The sequence below is a fragment of the Nothobranchius furzeri genome, chromosome 5 (genome assembly GCF_043380555.1).
Source record: "Nothobranchius furzeri strain GRZ-AD chromosome 5, NfurGRZ-RIMD1, whole genome shotgun sequence".
NCBI classification, from domain to species: domain Eukaryota; kingdom Metazoa; phylum Chordata; class Actinopteri; order Cyprinodontiformes; family Nothobranchiidae; genus Nothobranchius; species Nothobranchius furzeri.
The window spans coordinates 45,124,604-45,146,173 of record NC_091745.1 but is presented as its reverse complement, the minus strand read 5'-3'; the positions used below and the strand labels follow the sequence as shown (position 1 = coordinate 45,146,173).

The 21,570-nt window shown below is 41.6% G+C and overlaps 1 protein-coding gene across 1 annotated transcript in view; it reads left to right on the top strand.

The window, feature by feature from the left end:
- dnah5 (dynein, axonemal, heavy chain 5) overlaps positions 1-21,570 on the top strand; it is a 133,733-nt gene that overhangs the window by 54,628 nt on the left and 57,535 nt on the right. Inside the window, 12 exon segments of the mRNA XM_070551922.1 lie at positions 9-185; positions 1,016-1,220; positions 1,931-2,073; positions 3,918-4,052; positions 4,275-4,397; positions 4,496-4,709; positions 4,850-5,073; positions 5,530-5,728; positions 5,809-5,981; positions 6,141-6,271; positions 10,661-10,814; positions 11,330-11,597. Coding sequence (XP_070408023.1) covers positions 9-185; positions 1,016-1,220; positions 1,931-2,073; positions 3,918-4,052; positions 4,275-4,397; positions 4,496-4,709; positions 4,850-5,073; positions 5,530-5,728; positions 5,809-5,981; positions 6,141-6,271; positions 10,661-10,814; positions 11,330-11,597 — 2,146 coding nt within the window.

Below are 21,570 nucleotides of genomic sequence, written 5' to 3'. Positions count from 1 at the left end.
TCTCTTAGGGCTGGTTGAAAAAACGCTCCCCTCAGGAGGCAGAGGTACTGAGGCAGCTTTTCTCATCCTCCTTCCCTGAGCTGTATCGCTTCTGTGTGCAGTCGTTAGAGTTCAAGATGGACATGCTGGAGGCCTTCGTCATCATGCAGTGCATAAACATGCTCCAGGGACTCATTCCACAAAAGGTAACAGCTTATGTGAAGCATTTCGTTTGAAACACACTGCAATTAAACACCACGTCATGACGTTTTCAGTTGTGGCACAAAGTTTGATAAAATGTCCAAAATGGTAGAAAGATGATGAGCCCTGATGCAACAGTTGAAGCACTATGAGGACATGAGATTGTGTTGTATTTTAAATAAAAAGCCATGATGTAAAGAGAATTGTTTTTAAAACTGAGAGGATTAAATGTTAAATCACAGATCTGAAGAAGTTTCTGAACAGCTCTACAGCAGCAAAAATACCCAAGAGCCTTCATCTTCCTCATCACTGAATCTTCTGATCTGATGAAACAGCTTTGCTGCCATGTCCAACAGCATGCGGAGGAAACCACAACATTTAATTTCATTAAACACTCAAAGTGAGGATGGCAAGGCTACTGAAAAGAAGGATGCCATAATGTAAACCAGATTTCCCCATCCTAAGGAGACATTGGAGGAAAAGACGAGTTTTGTTTTGACATAAATGTGAATTTCTCATACTGTTACCATCCTTAGTGGAATTGTAGGATTTTCTACAAACTATATATTCAATTAAAAATAAATAACATGACTCAGCCTGGGTTTGGTTCTGAGCTCAGAAAACATCTGATGAAACCTAAATAGGTTGTTCAGTTAAGTTTCCCGTTCAAATCCTCGTGCTGATGTAAGGATCATCCTAGGAACAAATATGCCATCTTCTCCTGAGAGATCCATGCGAAATAACTCTAATATGTTAATCTGTTTCTCTAATTTATAATCTTCCCCTCCCTTGTCTCTGAGTTTGCTGAATGAGTATCATGATGTTCACCCTGCAGGAGCAGTGTGGTGAGCTACCCAGAGAGCACCTGGAACGACTGTATGTCTTTTCCCTCATGTGGAGCACCGGGGCTTTACTTGAGCTGGAAGACCGGAGGAAGATGGAGCACTGGCTCAGAGGAAATGACAGCATTTGTCTAAATTTGCCAGATATTCCTCCTGACAGCGCAGACACAATGTTTGACTACCACATCACAGCAGATGGTAATCATCATTTTATTTGAGATGATGCCACATGAACATTGGTTGCTAGAAACATACAGATTTTTCTTTTAGAAACTGAAGGAATATATTTTATGTTGCATCTTACAAGAAACCAAGTATACGTTAATCAAATGATTAAATTCTGGATGAAGTTACAGATCTGGTGGGGTGGATGATGGTTTTCTGAAGCATTTTTACCATGTTGCTGGAAAAGATCTTCAGATAACATTGGAAACCCCCAAAATTAAATGTTTTGTCAAAAATTAATCATTTTAATGACTTCTGACACAATTCTGGAAAAACCTCATCCAGTCAAAAATAAACCAAGAAAACTAAAACTATCTCAAATTACTCCATAACAACATCTACATCAACTATATTAGCTAGCGTAATATATTGCTATATATTGCTATATGTTTATGTAGGTATGCTATGTTAGGTTTTATGGATGAAATTATGCCAACAACAGGTCAAAAATGTAGGATTTGGTTATGTTTTTCTGATTGTGTATGTATATGTTGTGTCTGGCGTTATACCATTTTCTGCAACTATCAGATTATGCATTCTTGTTTTTTTGTTTTGTTTTTGTAGCTTGCTTGGATTTTTCCAAGAACATTCACTGCCCCTTTTAAGTATCACTGTTGTGCTGTATGTTCTGTCTCGACAGATTGCTTCATATTTCTGATTCACGTAAACGTATTTCCCTCCAGGTCATTGGGTCCACTGGAACACCAAAGTCGAGGAATACTTTTATCCACCTGATGTGACCCCAGAGTACAGCTCCATCCTTGTCCCCAATGTGGACAATGTTAGAACAGACTTCCTAATTCAGACCATCGCCAAACAGGGCAAGGTAAAACTCCTAAAGTGGATTTGTGTGTTTGAAATAGAAAAAATGACGTGCCTCTTTTTTCTGTATGTTTATTTTGTTAAACAGAAAAGTCATTTTCCCTCAGTAGATATACCTATTTAGCATTGTTACAAAGCCTGATGATGTTAAGCGTTGTGGTAGAGGGTTAACATAAGAACTGATGTGGAGAAAGGGGGAGTGTAAATAAAATGTATTTTATTAACAAAGGGGTTAACACAAATACTCAGTCCTTGACCAGAATAAAATGACTAAACAAAAATGCACTCTAAACTAAATGAAGGTGATGGAGAAAACTCAAAACACCTGAGGCAAAAGGCCTCAGGGAAGAAAACACGAGAATATCTTTATTAAACGAAAATGCCGGAGCTAAATAACTAAAACAAATCTCGACGGCTATAATTATCCAAAATTTTATTCCGTCTAACAAAACTAAAGCAAGCTCTAAGGCTGAAAAAGGAAACTGAAATTCAAACTCTAGAGCAGATGAAAAGGATCACTAAATGAAAAACAGCTATTAATTCCCAAAGGATTTAACAAAAGAACTATCTATCCCAAACACTGAATTTACCAAAGTTCTTATCCAAATTTATCAACACGCTAAACCGTTTACCACCAAATCATCCCAGGACCGAGGAGAGAACATGTGTTTAGGCTGTGGTTCTCTCCCAGAAAGCTGCAGTCCTTTAAGCCATCAGTCCTTATTAGCTGATGGCTTGCAGCTGGGACACTGAAGGCGGGCAGAGGTGGAGGCCAGCCTGACAGAGGACCTGTCCAAGGTCCTGAACGGCATGGAGGGAGCAGAACTGTGTCATTCAAGGTGCGGGAGCCCAGGATTCGTAACAAGCATATATGTCATCTTTTCAAATTTAAACTGAAATACATTCAGGTCCTTTTTTATTTTAATAAAATCTACAAAATACAGGCAACCATTACAATGTTCTCCTCCTAAGTTGATGTTTAAAATATGGCCCTTATTCAGATTTTAACACCAGCAAAAAGGCATGAAAAGTACCTTTTATTTATAGATGTTTCTTTATACGAATGTTTATTCAAACTGACACAACTCAGTTTTCATTGGGTCAACAATGCAAAACTCACCCTTTTGCATTATTTGTTGCTGCCATATGGGTCTCTATTGCCTCTATAAATAGTCCAAGCTTAAAGTCCATCTATTTTCTGTGAGTGTCAGGGACATAATCTTTGTTTACAATCTATGAGTCGAGTCTGCACCAACATTTCTAATTCGACATGGGCCGGCAAAATTCTAGGCTAGTAAATGGAGCAGCCTAGAAGTTATTTCTCACACCCCTAAGAAGCCATGGCATCGTTTTGTTTTACTCTAATAATGGGTAAAGAAGGCTAGATGCTAAAAAATAAACTAACAATGATCTATGGATGTTAACTGTGAATTTGAGATGAATAGTCGGCTCGAAAAATTTCTCAAGCCATTTTTTTAAATTACCAATAACTCCATATTACAGTGAAATGCAGTTATCTAATTATCAACTCACTGTGTATGACTCGTCCTTGCTTGTCACCTAGAACTTTCTGGTACTGATTCATAGCTGAAACAGCCTTGAAACTCACGCAAGCAGGGGTGAGAAAGTCACCCGTTTGTTTGGAAAATGGGCTGCAGTAACCACATTTGACCACAGGATATCATTCATTCATACACAATCTACTTTTAAATTATGTTTATTTTCTTCTTTCAATAGAAGAGTGAATATTAATTTTCGTATTAGGTCAATAGTTACCCGATCCTTACACAGCAATGTTTTCCTCAGAGATGCTTTTGAATGGTTAGGAATAAGCATGTTTGTTTATAGGCTGTTTTGCTGATTGGTGAGCAAGGGACAGCAAAAACTGTTATCATCAAGGGATGCATGTCCAAGTATGACTCTGAAACCCAAATGGCCAAGACTCTCAACTTCTCCTCTGCTACCACACCACTCATGTTCCAGGTAACCCAGAGTAGTCTGGCTCCTGTTCACTTTGTTTATTTAAAGACAACAGCTAAATGCCTTGTTAGCAGCATTTGTATCAACTTGTTTGTTTATGTGTTTTCATCTGTAGGATGCACAGTGATCAAATCACCAGGAAAAACTATATCTTGGTGGACTTCCAGACTTTTACTGTGTTTTTGCTAATGCTCTGCTTCTCTGTTAACCCTGGTTTTCCTACAGAGGACAGTTGAGAGCTATGTGGATAAGAGAATGGGGACCACTTATGGCCCCCCTGCTGGGAAGAAAATGTCAGTTTTTATTGATGACATCAACATGCCTGTCATCAATGAATGGGGGGACCAGGTTAGAGGTCATTTATATTTGTGTTTTTCATATATGAGTCTCTGTTAAAGTGCTTTGCAACAAATCATTCAGTGAATTTATTTTGCTTTATATCAAAGGTGACTAATGAGATAGTCAGGCAGCTTATGGAGCAGAATGGCTTCTTCAACCTGGAGAAACCTGGAGAGTTCACCAATATTGTTGACATTCAGTTCCTGGCTGCCATGATTCATCCAGGAGGAGGCCGTAATGACATCCCACAAAGGCTGAAAAGGCAGTTCTCCATTTTTAACTGTACTCTGCCATCCAATGTCTCCATAGATAAAATATTTGGTGGGTGAATGGTTACTCTAGTTTCAGCAAATCAATGGATTTTTCATATTTATTGGACTTTTTAATGCATTTTTGATAAAACAATGTTGCCTTTTTAATGCCCTTTGCATCCTGATGTTAATTCAAGCCTTTTGACTCAGGTGTGATTGGTGAAGGCCATTTTTGTGCACATCGTGGTTTCAATGAGGAAGTACAGAGCATCGTAACTCGTCTTGTGCCTCTAACCCGTCGTCTCTGGCAACTGACTAAACTCAAGATGCTTCCAACTCCTGCAAAGTTTCACTACATCTTCAACCTGAGAGATTTGTCCAGAATATGGCAAGGGATGCTCATTACCACTGCTGACGTGGTTAACTCAGTCCAGGTGATTTTTTTGTATCATGTCTAAATCACGTTTAACCCCTTGCAATATAATGTGAAATATTGTCAGTCTTAGAGAGAGAAATGAATGAAAATAATACATTTCTGGCAATGCAGGCTCATTTCTTGCTTAGGTGACCTACTCTACATTGGTATGTGGCCCTTCTGAATAAATAAATACCTCCTATATTGCAATCTGTTTGAAATCTCAGAAAAAAAAAACATGTCCTACACCCCGGCTGTGGCTGGTAACAAACACTTCAAACAGCATCAGATAAAACTGGTAACACTCATTCACCGAAACCAGCAAACCAGAAATCGTCAGAGTACACTCATCATCAAATGAAAGCAGTTTCCATAGAGAAAAAGAGCAGTTATACTGTATTTGCTCTTTAACTCTGACCCTCACTTTTCCATCCATGGTGAATGAAAACATTAACAAAGAAATGTGATTTCCCAGATTGTGCTGGCACTGTGGAAGCATGAGTGTAAACGTGTGATAGCCGATAGATTTACGATGCCTGACGATGTGGAATGGTTTGACCGAGCGCTTGCAAAGCTGGTGGAAGAGGAGCTCGGGGAGGAGCACTTGAAGATGGTTGATGTTGGAGTAGAAAGATATTTCGTAGACTTCTTACGAGATGCCCCAGAAGCTACAGGTAGTAGCTAAATAAAGCATGCAACTGGAAGATTTCTCCAGTGTTTTGATTCTTTTAAAGTAAAGTAACATTCTTCATAGGAGAAGAGCCAGAAGATTCAGACTTTGATTTGCCCAAAGTTTACGAGCCCATTGAGTCTTTTGAGAGTCTCAAGGATCGACTGAACATGTTCCTGTCCCACTTCAACGAGAGCATCAGGGGCACTGGCATGGATATGGTGTTCTTTCAAGATGCAATGGTTCATCTTGTCAAGGTACTTTAAGGTTTTTGTTAAAGGAGAAACATCCTACAATCTAGTACTTTGTTTACCTCAGTGCCATTACATTTTCATCAGAAATTGTTACTCAAATGTTCTTTTTTCTGTTTACTTTATCAAGGAGACTTCTATTGAATGTCTGTTCCATGTGTTCAGGTGTCTAGAATAATCCGGACCCCTGGAGGTAACGTCTTGTTAGTCGGTGTTGGAGGTTCTGGCAAACAGAGCCTAACCAGACTGGCTTCGTTCATAGCTGGATACAAGATTTTCCAAATTACACTCACACGGTAATGCTCACATAAGCACTTAAATATTTATTTCCCAGATCGCCAAACATCCATTGCCCATGCCTCAGTGGGAGCATTCGGGATAAATGTTCAGCTAGAAGCAGATTAATGTGAAAGGAAATGGAATCAGACTGATATTTATGGCAGCATCTCCTGCAGCTCTGACCCTTCTCCAACAGAGGGTTTCCAGAGAGGCTTATTTTTCAGTTGATTTATCAGAATAAGAGTAGCCATCCTTTTCATTAACTGTGCTCTACCTCACTGTTGTGTGTGTGGCTCTGGCATTCCCCTTACTCCTAGATTATTAAATGTACATGGATTTGTGGCTATCATACACCCCGTCCACTAAGTCTCTAACAGGTTTGGGTGGAATGTTAAAATGAATGAAGCTTGTGTTTTTTTATCCTGGCTTAGCATGCACCTCTAGAGAAAACAGGCACTTTAACTTACATCTATTTCTCTAGCAGGCAAAAATACACAAAAGCTGACCTTGAGATACACATCTGCACCATAATGTCTCCCTTTCCTTGCTATTTGGTAATACCTACCTGACTTTCTTTGCCATTAAAAGTTTTATATCCATCTTAGTTTGAAATTTTTAGGCTATTTTGGCTTTTCGTTTGGATACTTCTTTCTGAGTGGAACGTGATTCAGGTCCGTTTAATGAAATGAGTTCTGATTACTCACCATGTAAGACTTCTGTTGAGTTCTGGCTCAGCAGAGCACCAGTTCAGAACTCCGACCAAGCAACCTCACTTGTCAAGAATCCTGTCAAAGTTAGAGAACTTAAAACAAGAATACTAAACCTGCTGGTGAAAGACGTCTTAATCTTTTTTTTTAATTGTTGGAAAAACATTCATAACAGCACTATCAGGGTGAGCATATAATTATGAGCATGATAGTTATTTTTTAAGTGAGTTATTCTATTTCATATAATCATTGCTTTAATATAAGCTCATTACCAGGATTAAACCAACCAAATATCCACATTTTGCTGTTAAAGAGCAAGTCACCCCCAAATCAACTTTTTTGCATGACTAATATTGCTGCAGACATGTATTTGTCATGATCCTGCCATGCCTTGACCTCCATGCACCATCATTCACCTCATCAGCCTTCATGCTTCACACCTGGTCCCCTCATCTAGCCCCAGCCAAACCCTGTTTCCACAGCAATCCCAGCCTGCATCTCATCAGCTTCATCCACGTCACCTGCTCCTGACTCGTCAGCTCATCACACACACCTGCTTCCCCTGCTACTTAAGAACCAGCCATCCAACCATTCAGTGCCAGTTTATTGAACACTTCTCGTCTCGTCTCGTCTTCCTCCGCTTATCCGGGTCCGGGTCGCGGGGGCAGCATCCCAACTAGGGAGCTCCAGGCCGTCCTCTCCCCGGCCTTGTCCACCAGCTCCTCCGGCAGGACCCCAAGGCGTTCCCGGACCAGATTGGAGATGTAACTTCTCCAACGTGTCCTGGGTCGACCCGGGGGCCTTCTGCCGGCAGGACATGCCCGAAACACCTCCCCAGGGAGGCGTCCAGGAGGCATCCTGACCAGATGCCCAAACCACCTCAACTGGCTCCTTTCGATCCGGAGGAGCAGCGGTTCTACTCCGAGTCCCTCCCGAATGTCCGAGCTCCTCACCCTATCTCTAAGGCTGAGCCCGGCCACCCTACGGAGGAAACTCATTTCGGCCGCTTGTATCCGCGATCTCGTTCTTTCGGTCATTACCCAAAGCTCATGACCATAGGTGAGGATTGGGACGTAGATCGACCGGTAAATCGAGAGCCTGGCTTTCTGGCTCAGCTCCCTCTTCCCCACGACAGATCGGCTCAGCGTCCGCATCACTGCAGACGCCGAACCAATCCGCCTGTCGATCTCCCGATCCCTCCTACCCTCACTCGTGAACAAGACCCCGAGATACTTAAACTCCTCCACTTGAGGTAGGACCTCTCCCCCGACCCGGAGTTGGCAAGCCACCCTTTTCCGGTCGAGAACCATGGTCTCAGATTTGGAGGTGCTGATCCTCATCCCAGCCGCTTCACATTCGGCCGCGAACCTACCCAGCAAGAGCTGAAGGTCAGAGCTGGATGAAGCTAGGAGGACCACATCATCCGCAAAAAGCAGAGACGAGATTCTCCTGCCACCAAACTCGACACACTCCACACCACGGCTGCGTCTAGAAATTCTGTCCATAAATGTGATGAACAGAACCGGTGACAAAGGGCAGCCCTGGCGGAGTCCAACCCTCACTGGGAACAGGTCCGACTTACTACCGGCTATGCGGACCAAACTCACGCTCCTCTGGTAAAGGGACTGAATGGCCCTTAACAGAAAGCCACCCACCCCATACTCCTGGAGCGTCCCCCACAGGGTGCCCCTGGGGACACGGTCATAAGCCTTCTCCAAATCCACAAAGCACATGTGGATTGGTTGGGCAAACTCCCATGCCCCCTCCATCACCCTTGCAAGGGTATAGAGCTGGTCCACAGTTCCACGGCCAGGACGAAAACCACATTGCTCCTCCTCTATCTGAGATTCAACTATCGATTGGACCCTCCTCTCCAGTACCTTGGAGTAGACCTTTCCAGGGAGGCTGAGGAGTGTGATCCCCCTATAGTTGGAACACACCCTCAGGTCACCCTTCTTAAAGATGGGGACCACCACCCCGGTCTGCCACTCCCTAGGAACTGCCCCCGATGACCACGCAATGTTGTAGAGACGTGTCAACCATGACAGCCCTACAACATCCATAGCCTTGAGATACCCAGGACGAACCTCATCCGCCCCCGGGGCTCCGCCGCTGTGTAGTTGTTTGACTACCTCAGCAACTTCTGCCCCCGAGATCGGACAGTCCATCCCCAGGCCTCCCAGCTCTGGTTCCTCCTCGGAATGCGCATTGGTGGGATTGAGGAGCTCCTCAAAGTATTCCTTCCACCGTCCGACTATAGCCTCAGTTGACGTCAGCAGCTCCCCATCCCCACTGTAAACAGTGTGAGCGAGTTGCTGCCTTCCTCTCCTGAGGCGCCGGACAGTTTGCCAGAACCTCTTTGGAGCCGATCGATAGTATTGAACACTTTTGCCAGTAAATCTTCCAGCCTTCCTTCCCGCCTGATCACAGTCCCTTGACCTCGTTTCCACGCCTGACCATCACCAAGAACTCTGCCTGCCACCACGACCCTAGCCTGTCTACGACCACGTCTCCTGTCTGCTCCCTGTACCTGCTTAGTTCCGATCTGGTTTCAACCCACGCCTGCCTTCGACTCTGCCCTTACCTGAGTTTTCTCCGGTAACGCCTCCTATTAGCTTCTGGCTAATAAAGACTGTTAAAAACATCTGGCTGTGTTTGGTGTCATCACGGGTCCTCCACGTTCTGTTCATGGCATGTATTACTGTTTTGGTTTTTAGTGGATGTTGTTTAAAATGTTAATATTCTGCCTAAAACCATCAGTGTGGTGCCCTCTTCAGGATAGAGTTTACACTACATTTGAATTTGAATCAGCCATTGCTGGCTAAGCAGGGATATGTGACGTTAGCAAGCACCGTGTGACATGGCTGCACTGCAGCCGAGTCTTGGCCACTCCTTCATTTGGTGCCTCAGCAACTCATGACCCAACATGAAACAATACGACTTAGGGTCGCTCGCTTCCTCCATTTAAAATCATCCTTTTCCTCTGGTGAGGGAGGTGGAGAGAAATCCTCCAGTCTAGGAAAATTGCTGCTATTTCTCAGTCCGAGCCACGTGTGTGTGTTTGTTAGCGGCTCATTTTTTCGGTGTGGGTAGTGGTAGGGCACTATCAATCACTGCTGCAGTACAAGTCTCTAGGTCTGCTGGGCAAAATCTCTTTTTGGTACATTTTTCAAATAGGAAGTGTGGATGGAATAGGATTCAGGCAGGGGGTGACTTGCTCTTTAAGAACATCTCTGATGTCATATTTTGTGTCCAGTTTGTGCTTCATAGTTTTATATTGTTTTAATAAATCAGACTAGGTTGTTTTTTTATTCTTGATACCAACAAAAGTAAAGATAAGTCTTTATTTCTTCTTCCTGCATGAGTTGTTCGCTCATGGTATATGAGTTGCTAGCTGTTTTTCACAATTTTTACTTAATAATCTAAGCTGGCATGTATAGTGGTAAAGGCTCATGTTTCTTTATCACATTCAGAACCAAATCAGAACTCACACACCTTTTTGACTCTTTAAACCAATAAAATCTCCCATAAGCTGAACATTTGCCTACTTGATGTTGGTAAATTCATCAAAACAATCCAGAGTCCTTTTGTGCATATCTAACGCACATCAAACTGCCTCTGAATGAAATATGCTGCCCTTTGCACTGAGAATGTTAGTATTATTCAGTGAAAATGAATAATTTCTTTTTGCTTTAAAAGCTCATACAACACAGCTAACCTGATGGATGACCTGAAGAATTTATACAGAATAGCTGGCCAACAGGGAAAAGGTGTCTGCTTCATCTTCACTGACAACGAAATCAAAGACGAGTCCTTCCTGGAGTATATGAATAACGTTCTATCATCAGGAGAGGTAAATAGGCAAAAATGTAATTTTATCACCTGTTTGCTTCCCATTTATCTACTTTCTAATTCCTCTCAGTCCAGCTGTTTCCTGATATTTGTTGTTTATCTGCATCTCTCTACATGTTGGCATTTGTATCTCTCCATTTGTCCTGCTTCTATTAATACTTCTTTGCTGCCCTTTCTGAATGACAATTTAAGCAGCGTGTGCTTTACCACGCAAGATGAATTGGTGTGGGGACCAGGAAAGAGTAGTGATGGTGTTTAGATGCAATGAGATATAGATTTGCTTATTTGTGTGTGTGTGTGTGTGTGTGTGTGTGTGTGTGTGTGTGTGTGTGTGTGTGTGTGTGTGTGTGTGTGTGTGTGTGTGTGTGTGTGTGTGTGTGTGTGTGTGTGTGTGTGTGACTTTGAGTGAGCGACAGTAAGATGAAAAAGAAAAAAAAACGCTGTGTGTGTTGTTTTTTGAGCGTCAGAATTTTAATCATATCATTTCTCTAATAATGAGTGTGTTGCTGTTATCAGGTGTCCAACTTGTTTGCTCGTGATGAGATCGACGAGATCCTCAGTGATCTAATACCTGCAATGAGACGAGAGTTTCCACGGCGACCACCATCTAATGAAAACCTGTACGAGTACTTCATGTCACGGGTCCGACATCATCTCCATGTGGTTTTGTGCTTTTCTCCGGTGGGGGAAAAGTTCCGCAACAGAGCGCTGAAGTTCCCAGCGCTGATATCAGGCTGCACCATGGACTGGTTCAGTCGCTGGCCCAAAGACGCACTTGTTGCAGGTTTGTTTTTTATGGCAAGCCAAATGAGCATTTATTCTGATATCAGGATATCAGCCAGAATTGTCATGAACATGTAAGCCATTTCTGTCCACTAGTTAACTAGTTAGACATGTTTGTGTCAACTAGTTAAATATTGAGGGTGAAAATGTGCCCACTAGTTAACTAGTGACAGCAGAAATGCGCACTAGTTAACTAGTGAACACATTTAGGCTTCTGTAGTTAACTAGTTGACAAAAAAACTGCTCACTAGTTAACTAGTAAAAGCAGAAATGCATAGCAGTCAGCTACTTGAAGGTATTTGTCTCACTAGTTAACTAGTGAGGGTCAAAATGTGCACACTAGTTAACTTGTGGTAGACATAAATGCGCACTAGTTAACTAGTGAACATATTTTGGCTGCACTAGTTAACTAGTTGACACATAAATGGCTCACTAGTTAACTAGTAAAGACCAAAATGCATACCAGTCAGCTAGTTGAAGGTTTTTGTGTCTCACTAGTTAACTAGTGATGGCCAAAATGTGCACACTAGTTAACTTGTGGTAGACATAAATGTGCACTAGTTAACTAGTGAACACATTTTGGCTTCACTAGTTAACTAGTTGTAACATAAATGGCTCACTAGTTAACTAGTAAAGGCCAAAGTGCATACCAGTCAGCTAGTTGTAGGTTTTTTGTGTCTCACTAGTTAACTATTGATGGCCAAAATGTGCACACTAGTTAACTAGTGAAGGCTTAACTCCTAACTAGTTAACTAGTTGGAGTAGGTCAGTGCCACTAGGTAACTAGTGAACCATTAATGGCTCACTAGCTAGCTAGTTGATGGCAGCAGGTTCACTAGTTACCTAGTTGATGCATCCATTGTCCAAACTAGTTAACTAGTGAGGACATAAATGTATACTAGTAAACTAGTTCAAGTCTACATTCACACTAGCTAGCTAGTTGCGCAGAATTCTAATCAGGAGGCGGAGAATTTCTCAAATTAAGACTCTCTATTGGCTCCCTGTGTCAAAATAAAATATGACAACCAATCACAGTGCGGAATTTCGTAAAATCCCACCCCAAACATTTGCATGCGGCACACAAGTTAACATGCTGGCCAGAGGAACCTCAGCTAGTGAACTAGTAGTGGCTTCAGTGTGACACTTACATGTAAACTTGTGAAGGCAGAACTGCTCACTAGTTAACTAGAGAGGGTACAAATGTCCACTAGTTAACTAGTGAGGTGCAAAATAAGTGTCACTAGTTCACTAGTGGGCCCCAAATCGCCCACAAGTTAACTAGTAAGGTGCGGATATGCTCACTAGTTAACTAGTGAGGTGCAGATTTGCTCACTAGTTAACTAGTGCGCCCTAAAGCGCCCACTAGTTAACTAGTAAGGTGCAAAAAAGCATCACTAGTTAACTTGTAAAGTGCAGATATGCTCACTAGTTAACTAGTGGGCCCCAAAATGTCAACAAGTTAACTAGTAGGGTGCGGATTCGCTCACTAGTTAACTAGTGAGGCACAGATATGCTCACTAGTTAACTAGTGATGTGCGGATTTGCTCACTAGTTAACTAGTGAGGTGCAGATTTGCTCACTAGTTAACTAGTGTGCCCTAAAGCACCCACTAGTTAACTAGTAAGGTGCAAAAAAGCATCACTAGTTAACTTGTAAAGTGCAGATATGCTCACTAGTTAACTAGTGGGCCCCAAAACGCCAACTAGTTAACTAGTAGGGTGCGGATTTGCTCACTAGTTAACTAGTGAGGCACAGATATGCTCACTAGTTAACTAGTGAAGTGCGGATTTGCTTACTAGCTAACTAGTGAGGTGCGGATTTGCTCACTAGTTAACTAGTGAAGTGCGGATTTGCTCACTAGTTAACTAGTGAGGTGCGGATTTGCTCACTAGTTAACTAGTGAGGTGCGGATTTGCTCACTAGTTAACTAGTGAGGTGCGGATTTGCTCACTAGTTAACTAGTGAGGTGCAGATATGCTCACTAGTTAACTAGTGAGGTGCAGATATGCTCACTAGTTAACTAGTGCGCACAAGACGCACACTAGTTGCTGTTTTTGGAGCAATCTAGTTTACTTGTTATGTAAAACTGTGTTCTTACTAGTTAACTAGTGACAAATTTACCTTCACTAGTTAACTAGTTGACATATTTGGCCTTTCTAGTTCATTTGTAATGGGACAGGAAGCACTCACTAGTTAACTAGTGAGCATATCTGCATTATAATTTTTTCTCACTAGCTTATAGAGGGCAAACTGAGCCTTACATGTTAAGTAGTGAACACAAAACACTGTCACTAGTTAACTAGCTGCAGAAAAATGCCCCTAAAACTAGTAAATTTGTGGAATTTGAATAAATACACACTTGGCTGGCATTCTGTGTAACATGTTAACTAGTTCGACCGCTGTACTGCTCACTAGTTAGCTAGTGAGCAAATCCGGCCTTTACATGCAAATGAAGAAATGCAGAACAGCAATGTGATTGGTCCATTTAGGACTGAGAAACAGAGAAAGTATGGCGGACTCTGTTCAGGCTGTTCTAAGAGAAAATTTGATAAACTAAGATCGTTTGAGCACATAAATATGTTTTGACGATATTTGTAGCGAGAAAGTTGTGGTGTATTGCTGTAATCTTTGTTCAGTTAACGTGTGCAGTCTTTAGTTTTCAGTTATTAGTCTGAAAAAGCCTGGAGGCGGAAGGCAGCGGCAGACAGCATGTCTGTTTCTGTTGACAGGAAAGTGCAGAAACTCCGCAGAAATCTCCGTCAGATATATTGTTTCACATTTGTACGGAAGCGACAAGTTTATAATAATAAAAAAGGCTCTATTTTACATACGTTGCTGTAAAGCCTGCCAGCACTCATAGTGTTTTAAAGGTATGAATTTGCGAGATGTACTGCCTAGTGTTGGTGGTCTAGTGACTAACGCGTTCGCCTGCAATGGTGAAGATCGTGGGTTCGATACTGGATCATACAGTTTAGTTTTGTACATTATTTCACTTCTTTTCTTTTGCATAATTTTTGTATTTATGTCAACAAGAAACAAAATACGTAACGGATTAGTGGGCAGAGTCACACACACACACACACACACACACACACACACACACACACACACACACACACACACACACACACACACACACACACACACACAAAACATGTAAACAAGTATTTTATGAGTATGAATCTGATTATTGCCGACAGTCGATATTTAAGCATGTGTGTCCCCCTTCCTCAATCCATCCTCGCAAAATAAAATCATCGGCACAGCACAGCAGGCTTTCTCTTGATCCAGAACTAGCACTTCGAAATTGATCATGTCCGCGGCCATCTGCTGCACAATCAGCTGCTCGCATCGCGGGAAACATTGAAAACAGCTTCATGAACTGAGACACAACAGGGTTAACATCGACAAAAAAATCCACAAATAAATCTAAATAATTAATGCCATTTCCGTCTTTTTCGTTGAAATATACAAATAGCAGATCATAAATCTAGAGCAGAAAAAGCTGCTGCAGGAAGCAGGGTCTGTAGTTATTCATGCACCAATTCATCAATGTGATTATTGATCAAGATCAGGTAAACTGATATTAATGTTGCAACATTTCATTTGATCATCTGAATGATACCACACAACTGAATGACCTGTTGAGTCTCTGCATATTCAGGTATTTACTACGGAAAACAAACAACAGCAGGCAGCAGCAGGACTCCCCATGTTATTTCTCGGGTCGCTGGCCCGCGGTCGTCGGGGCCGCTGCGGTCAGCTCTTAGCCGGGAAGCCCTCGTTCGGCTGCGTGGGCTGCTTCACCGTGGACCAGCTCCCAGCAGCCGCTGGTCGGGCAAAACGCTCTGGCTGCAGCTCCGATCAGACCCTACCAACACCTCGCCACAGACAGCACCGCATTAAAAGCCCACAATTACGACCCGCTCCCCAAAGTTACAGTTCTCAAGCACTGATGAACACATACATAACCCACAACAGCTATGAAATGTGTGTTATTTACGGCAAAAAGGAGATATTTTTCAAGCCGACGTGCCAATGTTAACCGCAGTTGGCTTGGAAATGTGCTGATTTTATTATTTTTGTCAATTAAAATCCCCCTTGTTTGCTCTTACGTTTTACGAAAACGCAATATTAATTAAAGCACGCTTTAGTGATCAGCATGTAAAGCAAAGAAGAAATGTGAACATTTCAACCCATTTCGAACCAACCAGTAATATGATTTCTTAATACGGTGCAGCGGCAGCATTTAAAAACCAAAATATAGTTTTTACTCTCCAAAAAAAGGAGAAGACAGTCACGGTGCAGCAACCCATTTTAGTCCATTAATCTCCACAATAAATATCCAGACAGAGAATTTCTACGGCCTCGCTGTAAACTCCAATGTCACCCAGGACCAGTCTTAAAGAGACAACGCGCTTAAAGGGAAAGTGTGTAGATTTCTGGCAATAGGGGGTAGTAAATACCAAAGTCACTGCAAACAAGCTGTATTTTTTGTTCAAGTGAGGACCTTACTAACTAATGCTCATAAAGCCAACAAAACTCTCTGGACTCTAGCTGTAACTCTCAAATTAGGATATGAGATTAATGACTCAGGTTCACGCTCCAATACATTAATTGTTTGAGAAATGCATCTTTTTATGTTGAGTGCCATCCGCCAAATAACACACGAGAAAAGGAAGAAGAAGAGTGTTGTTGCACAGTTTTCAAAGGAGTCAAAAACCACCAGCAAAACCATAAATACAGCTAAATAAACATAAAATCCAACATGGCGTCCTCCAGAGAGTCGGACCCTCGCCTGTGTATTTTATTACTATGAAGGGTACATGAACTGATTAGGAACACAATGTCATAGGGTCAAAGGTCAAGGTTGTGTGAGGTCATATATATATCAAAAATTGCCTGAACGGGTTGAATGATTTTGACCAAATCAGAGGTGATAGCTCCCTATCAAAGGTAGATAAACTGATCAGGTCACAACCTCATAGGGACAAAGGTAAAGGTCGTGTGAGGCCGTATATATGAAAAATTGGTTTTTGTGTGCAATATCTTCTGAACAGGTTGAAATACTTTGACCAAATCGCAGGTGAGAACTCCCTATCTAAGGTAAATAAACTCATGAGGTACAAAACCTCATAGGGTCAAAGGTCAAGGTTGTGTGAGGCCGTATATATGAAAATTTGGCTTTTGTGTGCAATATCTCCTCAACGGGTTGAAGGATTTTGACAAAATCAGAGGTCATAACTCCCTATCAAAGGTAAATAAACTCATCACATACACAAGTTCATAGGGTCAGAGGTCAGTGTCATGAGAGGTAATATATATGACCAGTCAGGCATATCCCGCGACGCTCTGCATCGATTTCCAGGGCTTTCTTGTTTCTACAGAGTTTATGTAGGGTGCTGCTGGTTTGGGGTGTTATGTCAACAGGCAGAGTTTAGGAGTCTGACAGCTGTGGGGAAGAAACTGTTTCGGGACCTGGTAGTCTTAGTCCATAGGCTCCTGTAGCGCTTCCCAGAGGGCAGGAGGGTGAAGAGTCCATTCGATGGGTGACTGGAGTCTGATGGTTTTCCCTGCCCTTTTCAGACACCAAGAAAAAAGGAGAGTAACTTTATTTTGTTTGTGTGATTTTATTTTGTTGTGTGACTACTGGTTGCAGTTCCCTGTTCAATTGATTGCTGTTCCCTGTTAAATTTAAAAAAGAAAAAAGTCTAAAGTTTTGTTTTGACTGGAGAGAACTAAAAAAGTTTACACTGTCTTCTGGTACTAGCTCAAAATAACAAGTGGTGCTTGCTGCAGAACCACAAAGGCGGAGCTGCACCAGAAGGTGGAGCTGCACCAGAGTCAGCCCCGCCCATTCCAGAATCAGCCCCGCCCATTCCATTAGAGTCAGTCTAATTCCTTCCAGTTGTCAGACTTGATAGCATTCTGGAACCAAAGAGGGTGTTGTAGCTAAAAAATGCGAGATTGAGGACGGAGTTGAGAAGTTAATTGAACAGTTTTTGTAAAGGTTCCATATAATTAAAAATCTAACTTTTGGAACTTTTAATCATGTTATATTGTCATTTCCTCATAAGAAACACGCCAAAGCCATTTTTAGCCTAATTCATGCATTTTCCTCCCATCTCAGCTTCAATTTGCTCTCCTCCCCCGAAGCGGGTCTGGTCTTGGTTCTCAAATCTGGATATTCTGTGAATTTTCCGACAAATTATTTCTGAAATGACTTCTACTGAGACACCGCCAATAAACCATACATCCCATCTCAGAGACACACTGGGCAGCACAATTACATGTAACGCCACTTGATTTATAACAGATGTGGTGGTGTAGTGGTTATGGAGTCAGGTTGACATGCTGTTTCGCCTCCCAGTAGTGTAAGTTTTAGGTAGTTTACAACCTCTTTTCTTCATTTCTAGCTACACTTGCCAGTACTATGTTTACAACAATTTACTGGTATACCGTTTAACATATAATGTGTTTATTTATTTATTTATTCGTTTATTTAGCCAGTGTGAGTCCATTTGTGAGCAGAGTTTCAACTAAAATGCTGTTTAGGAACGACCAAATTCAAAGAACTTTTAGCGACATAAATATTTTGCTGAAAAGAAACATTACAACTAAAATATAAACAAATTGAATGTGGCTAAATAGACTGCTGATGACCCCACCGAGAATCGAACCAGCATCAGCTGAGGGGAAAGCAAAAACCAACTCAGACGATTTTACCACTAAACTACCAGAGGCCATTCAATAGACTGAAGTGCTGTTGTACACCACTTTTATTAGACCAGCTGTAGGCAGATATTCGCTAAAAGAAACCTTTTCATTTCGAGATATATTCAGTCTTTGTCATGTAGCAAGTTATATTTATCTTGTTTAATTGGAGTATAGAACATAGCATTAACGACTGTAAACTAGTAACAGCCGTAATTCATGTGGGTCAGGTCAGTTTGCGATAAAGTTGAAAACAAAAACGGAAGTCAGTGGGCTAGGCTGAGTTTGCGTGAATGGGCGGGGTGCAGCTCCGCCTTTGTGGTTTTGCAGCCAGCACCCTCTCCAAAATAACCACAGTTTTTTCCCTCAGTGTCATTTGATCTATTTCTTGGGAAGATGGATGGATGGATGGATGGAGATATATATATATATATATATATATATATATATATATATATATATATATATATATATATATATATATATATATATATATATATATATATATATATATATATCAATAATTATTTTTAATATAGCCTTTTTCAATACCAAACTTTCAATACCAAACAAAAATGAACTACAATAAAATTACTGGCACACTAAATTCCAATTCTCCTCAATGGGACTTGAACTCGCCAACTGATCTCCCTTACACGACACCAAACGAGGTGCTTTACTTGATTTGGGAGGGGGGAATAAAAGCAGTAAAACAATAAAACTTTGAACATTACAACACAAAGAGAAAATAAATAATGTTACAGCAATTGCGGAATGCCATCTGCGGGATTCGAACCCGCCGCAACGACCAACCAGTAGGTGTCAAACCATGACTAATGAGTGCAAGCCTTGGCGCTCAGGGACACCCATCAGATTGTGAGGCCACAGCACATACGTTTTAGACTGGGTGGGATTCTTATACCCAACAGGAGTCTTCTGCCCGCCTTCTCATTAGAATATGCATAATTTGTGTTTCAGGCACTAGTTAACTAGTGAGCTGCTGCACTGCCACACATGTAAACTGGTGAAATTTCAATTGTTCCACTAGTTAACTAGTGGACAAAAATGGTCAGCTTGTATGTGTTTTTAGATGCAACTAGTTAACTAGTGAGCAAATCCGCACCTCACTAGTTAACTAGTGAGGTGCAGATATGCTCACTAGTTAACTAGTGAGGTACTAGTGAGGTGCAGATATGCTCACTAGTTAACTAGTGAGCATATCTGCACCTCACTAGTTAACTAGTGAGCAAATCCGCACCTCACTAGTTAACTAGTGAGCAAATCCGCACCTCACTAGTTAACTAGTGAGCAAATCTGCACCTCACTAGTTAACTAGTGAGCAAATCCGCACCTCACTAGTTAACTAGTGAGCAAATCCGCACCTCACTAGTTAACTAGTGAGCATATCTGCGCCTCACTAGTTAACTAGTAAGCAAATCCGCACGTCACTAGTTAACTAGTGAGCATATCTGCGCCTCACTAGTTAACTAGTGAGCAAATCCGCACCCTACTAGTTAACTAGTTGGCGTTTTGGGGCCCACTAGTTAACTAGTGAGCATATCTGCACCTTACTAGTTAACTAGTGATGCTTTTTTGCACCTTACTAGTTAACTAGTGGGCGCTTAAGGGTGCACTAGTTAACTAGTGAGCAAATCTGCACCTCACTAGTTAACTAGTGAGCATATCCACACCTTACTAGTTAACTTGTGGGCGTTTTGGGGCCCACTAGTGAACTAGTGACACTTATTTTGCACCTCACTAGTTAACTAGTGGACATTTGTACCCTCTCTAGTTAACTAGTGAGCAGTTCCGCCTTCACAAGTTTACATGTAAGTGTCACACTGAAGCCACTACTAGTTTACTAGCTGAGGTTCCTCTGGCCAGCATGTTAACTTGTGTGCCGCATGCAAATGTTTGGGGTGGGATTTTGCAAAATTCCGCACTGTGATTGGTTGTCATATTTTATTTTAACATAGTGAGCCAATAGAAAGCCTCAATTTGAGAAATTATCTGCCTCCTAATTAGAATTCTGTGCAACTAGCTAGCTAGTGTGAATGTAGGCTTGAACTAGTTTACTAGTATACATTTATGTCCTCACTAGTTAACTAGTTTGGACAATGGATGCATCAACTAGGTAACTAGTGAGCCTGCTACAATCAACTAGCTAGCTAGTGAGTCATTAATGGTTCACTAGTTAACTAGTGGCACTGCCCTACTCCAACTACTTAACTAGTTAGGAGTTTTGCCTTCACTAGTGAACATGTGGACACTTTGAACTGTCACTAGTTAACTAGTGAGACACAAAAACCTTCAACTAGCTGACTGGTATGCATTTTAGCCCTTACTAGTTAACTAGTGAGCCATTTTTGTGTCACCTAGTTAACTAGGAAGCCAAAACGTGTTCACTAGTCAACTAGTGGGCATTTCTTCTGTCACTAGTTAACTGGTGTGCACATTTTGGCCATCACTAGTTAACTAGTGAGACACAAAAACCTTCAACTAGCTGACTGGTATGCATTTTGGCCTTTACTAGTTAACTAGTGAGCCATTTTGTGTCACCTAGTTAACTAGTGAAGCCAAAATGTGTTCACTAGTTAACTAGTGAACATTTCCGTCTCCCACTAGTTAACTGGTGGGCTCATTTTGACCCTGACTAGTTAACTAGTGAGACACAAATACCTTCAACTAGCTGACTGGTATGCATTTTGGCCTTTACTAGTTAACTAATGAGCCATTTTGTGTCAACTAGTTAACTAGTGAAGGTCAAAATGTGTTCACTAGTTAACTAGCGTGTACAGTTTGACCCTCACTAGTTAACTAGTTGACCTGTTGACAAGATATCAGAATTAATGCTCAAGCGGCTGGCCAAATTGGGCAAAGTTAACAAGTGGGATTTTTACATTCAGTAGTCAGCTAGTACGAGTTTTTGTACCTTACTAGTTGACTAGTAAAAACTAAATGTGTTTTAACTAGTTAACTAGTGGACATTGATCTGTCCACTAGTTAACTAGTGAACACACTGAGCAATACTAGTTAACTAGTAAGATATGAAACATTTTAACTAGTTAACTAGAGAGAATTTAGGCCTTACTAGTTAACTAGTTGACATTTAGGCTGTCACTATTTAACTAGTGGACACAAACACGGCTAACTAGTTAACTAGTGGACAGAAATGGCTTACATGTTCATGACAATTCTGGCTGATATCCTGATATCAGAATAAATGCTCATTTGGCTTGCCATAGTTTTTGAATGTGGGT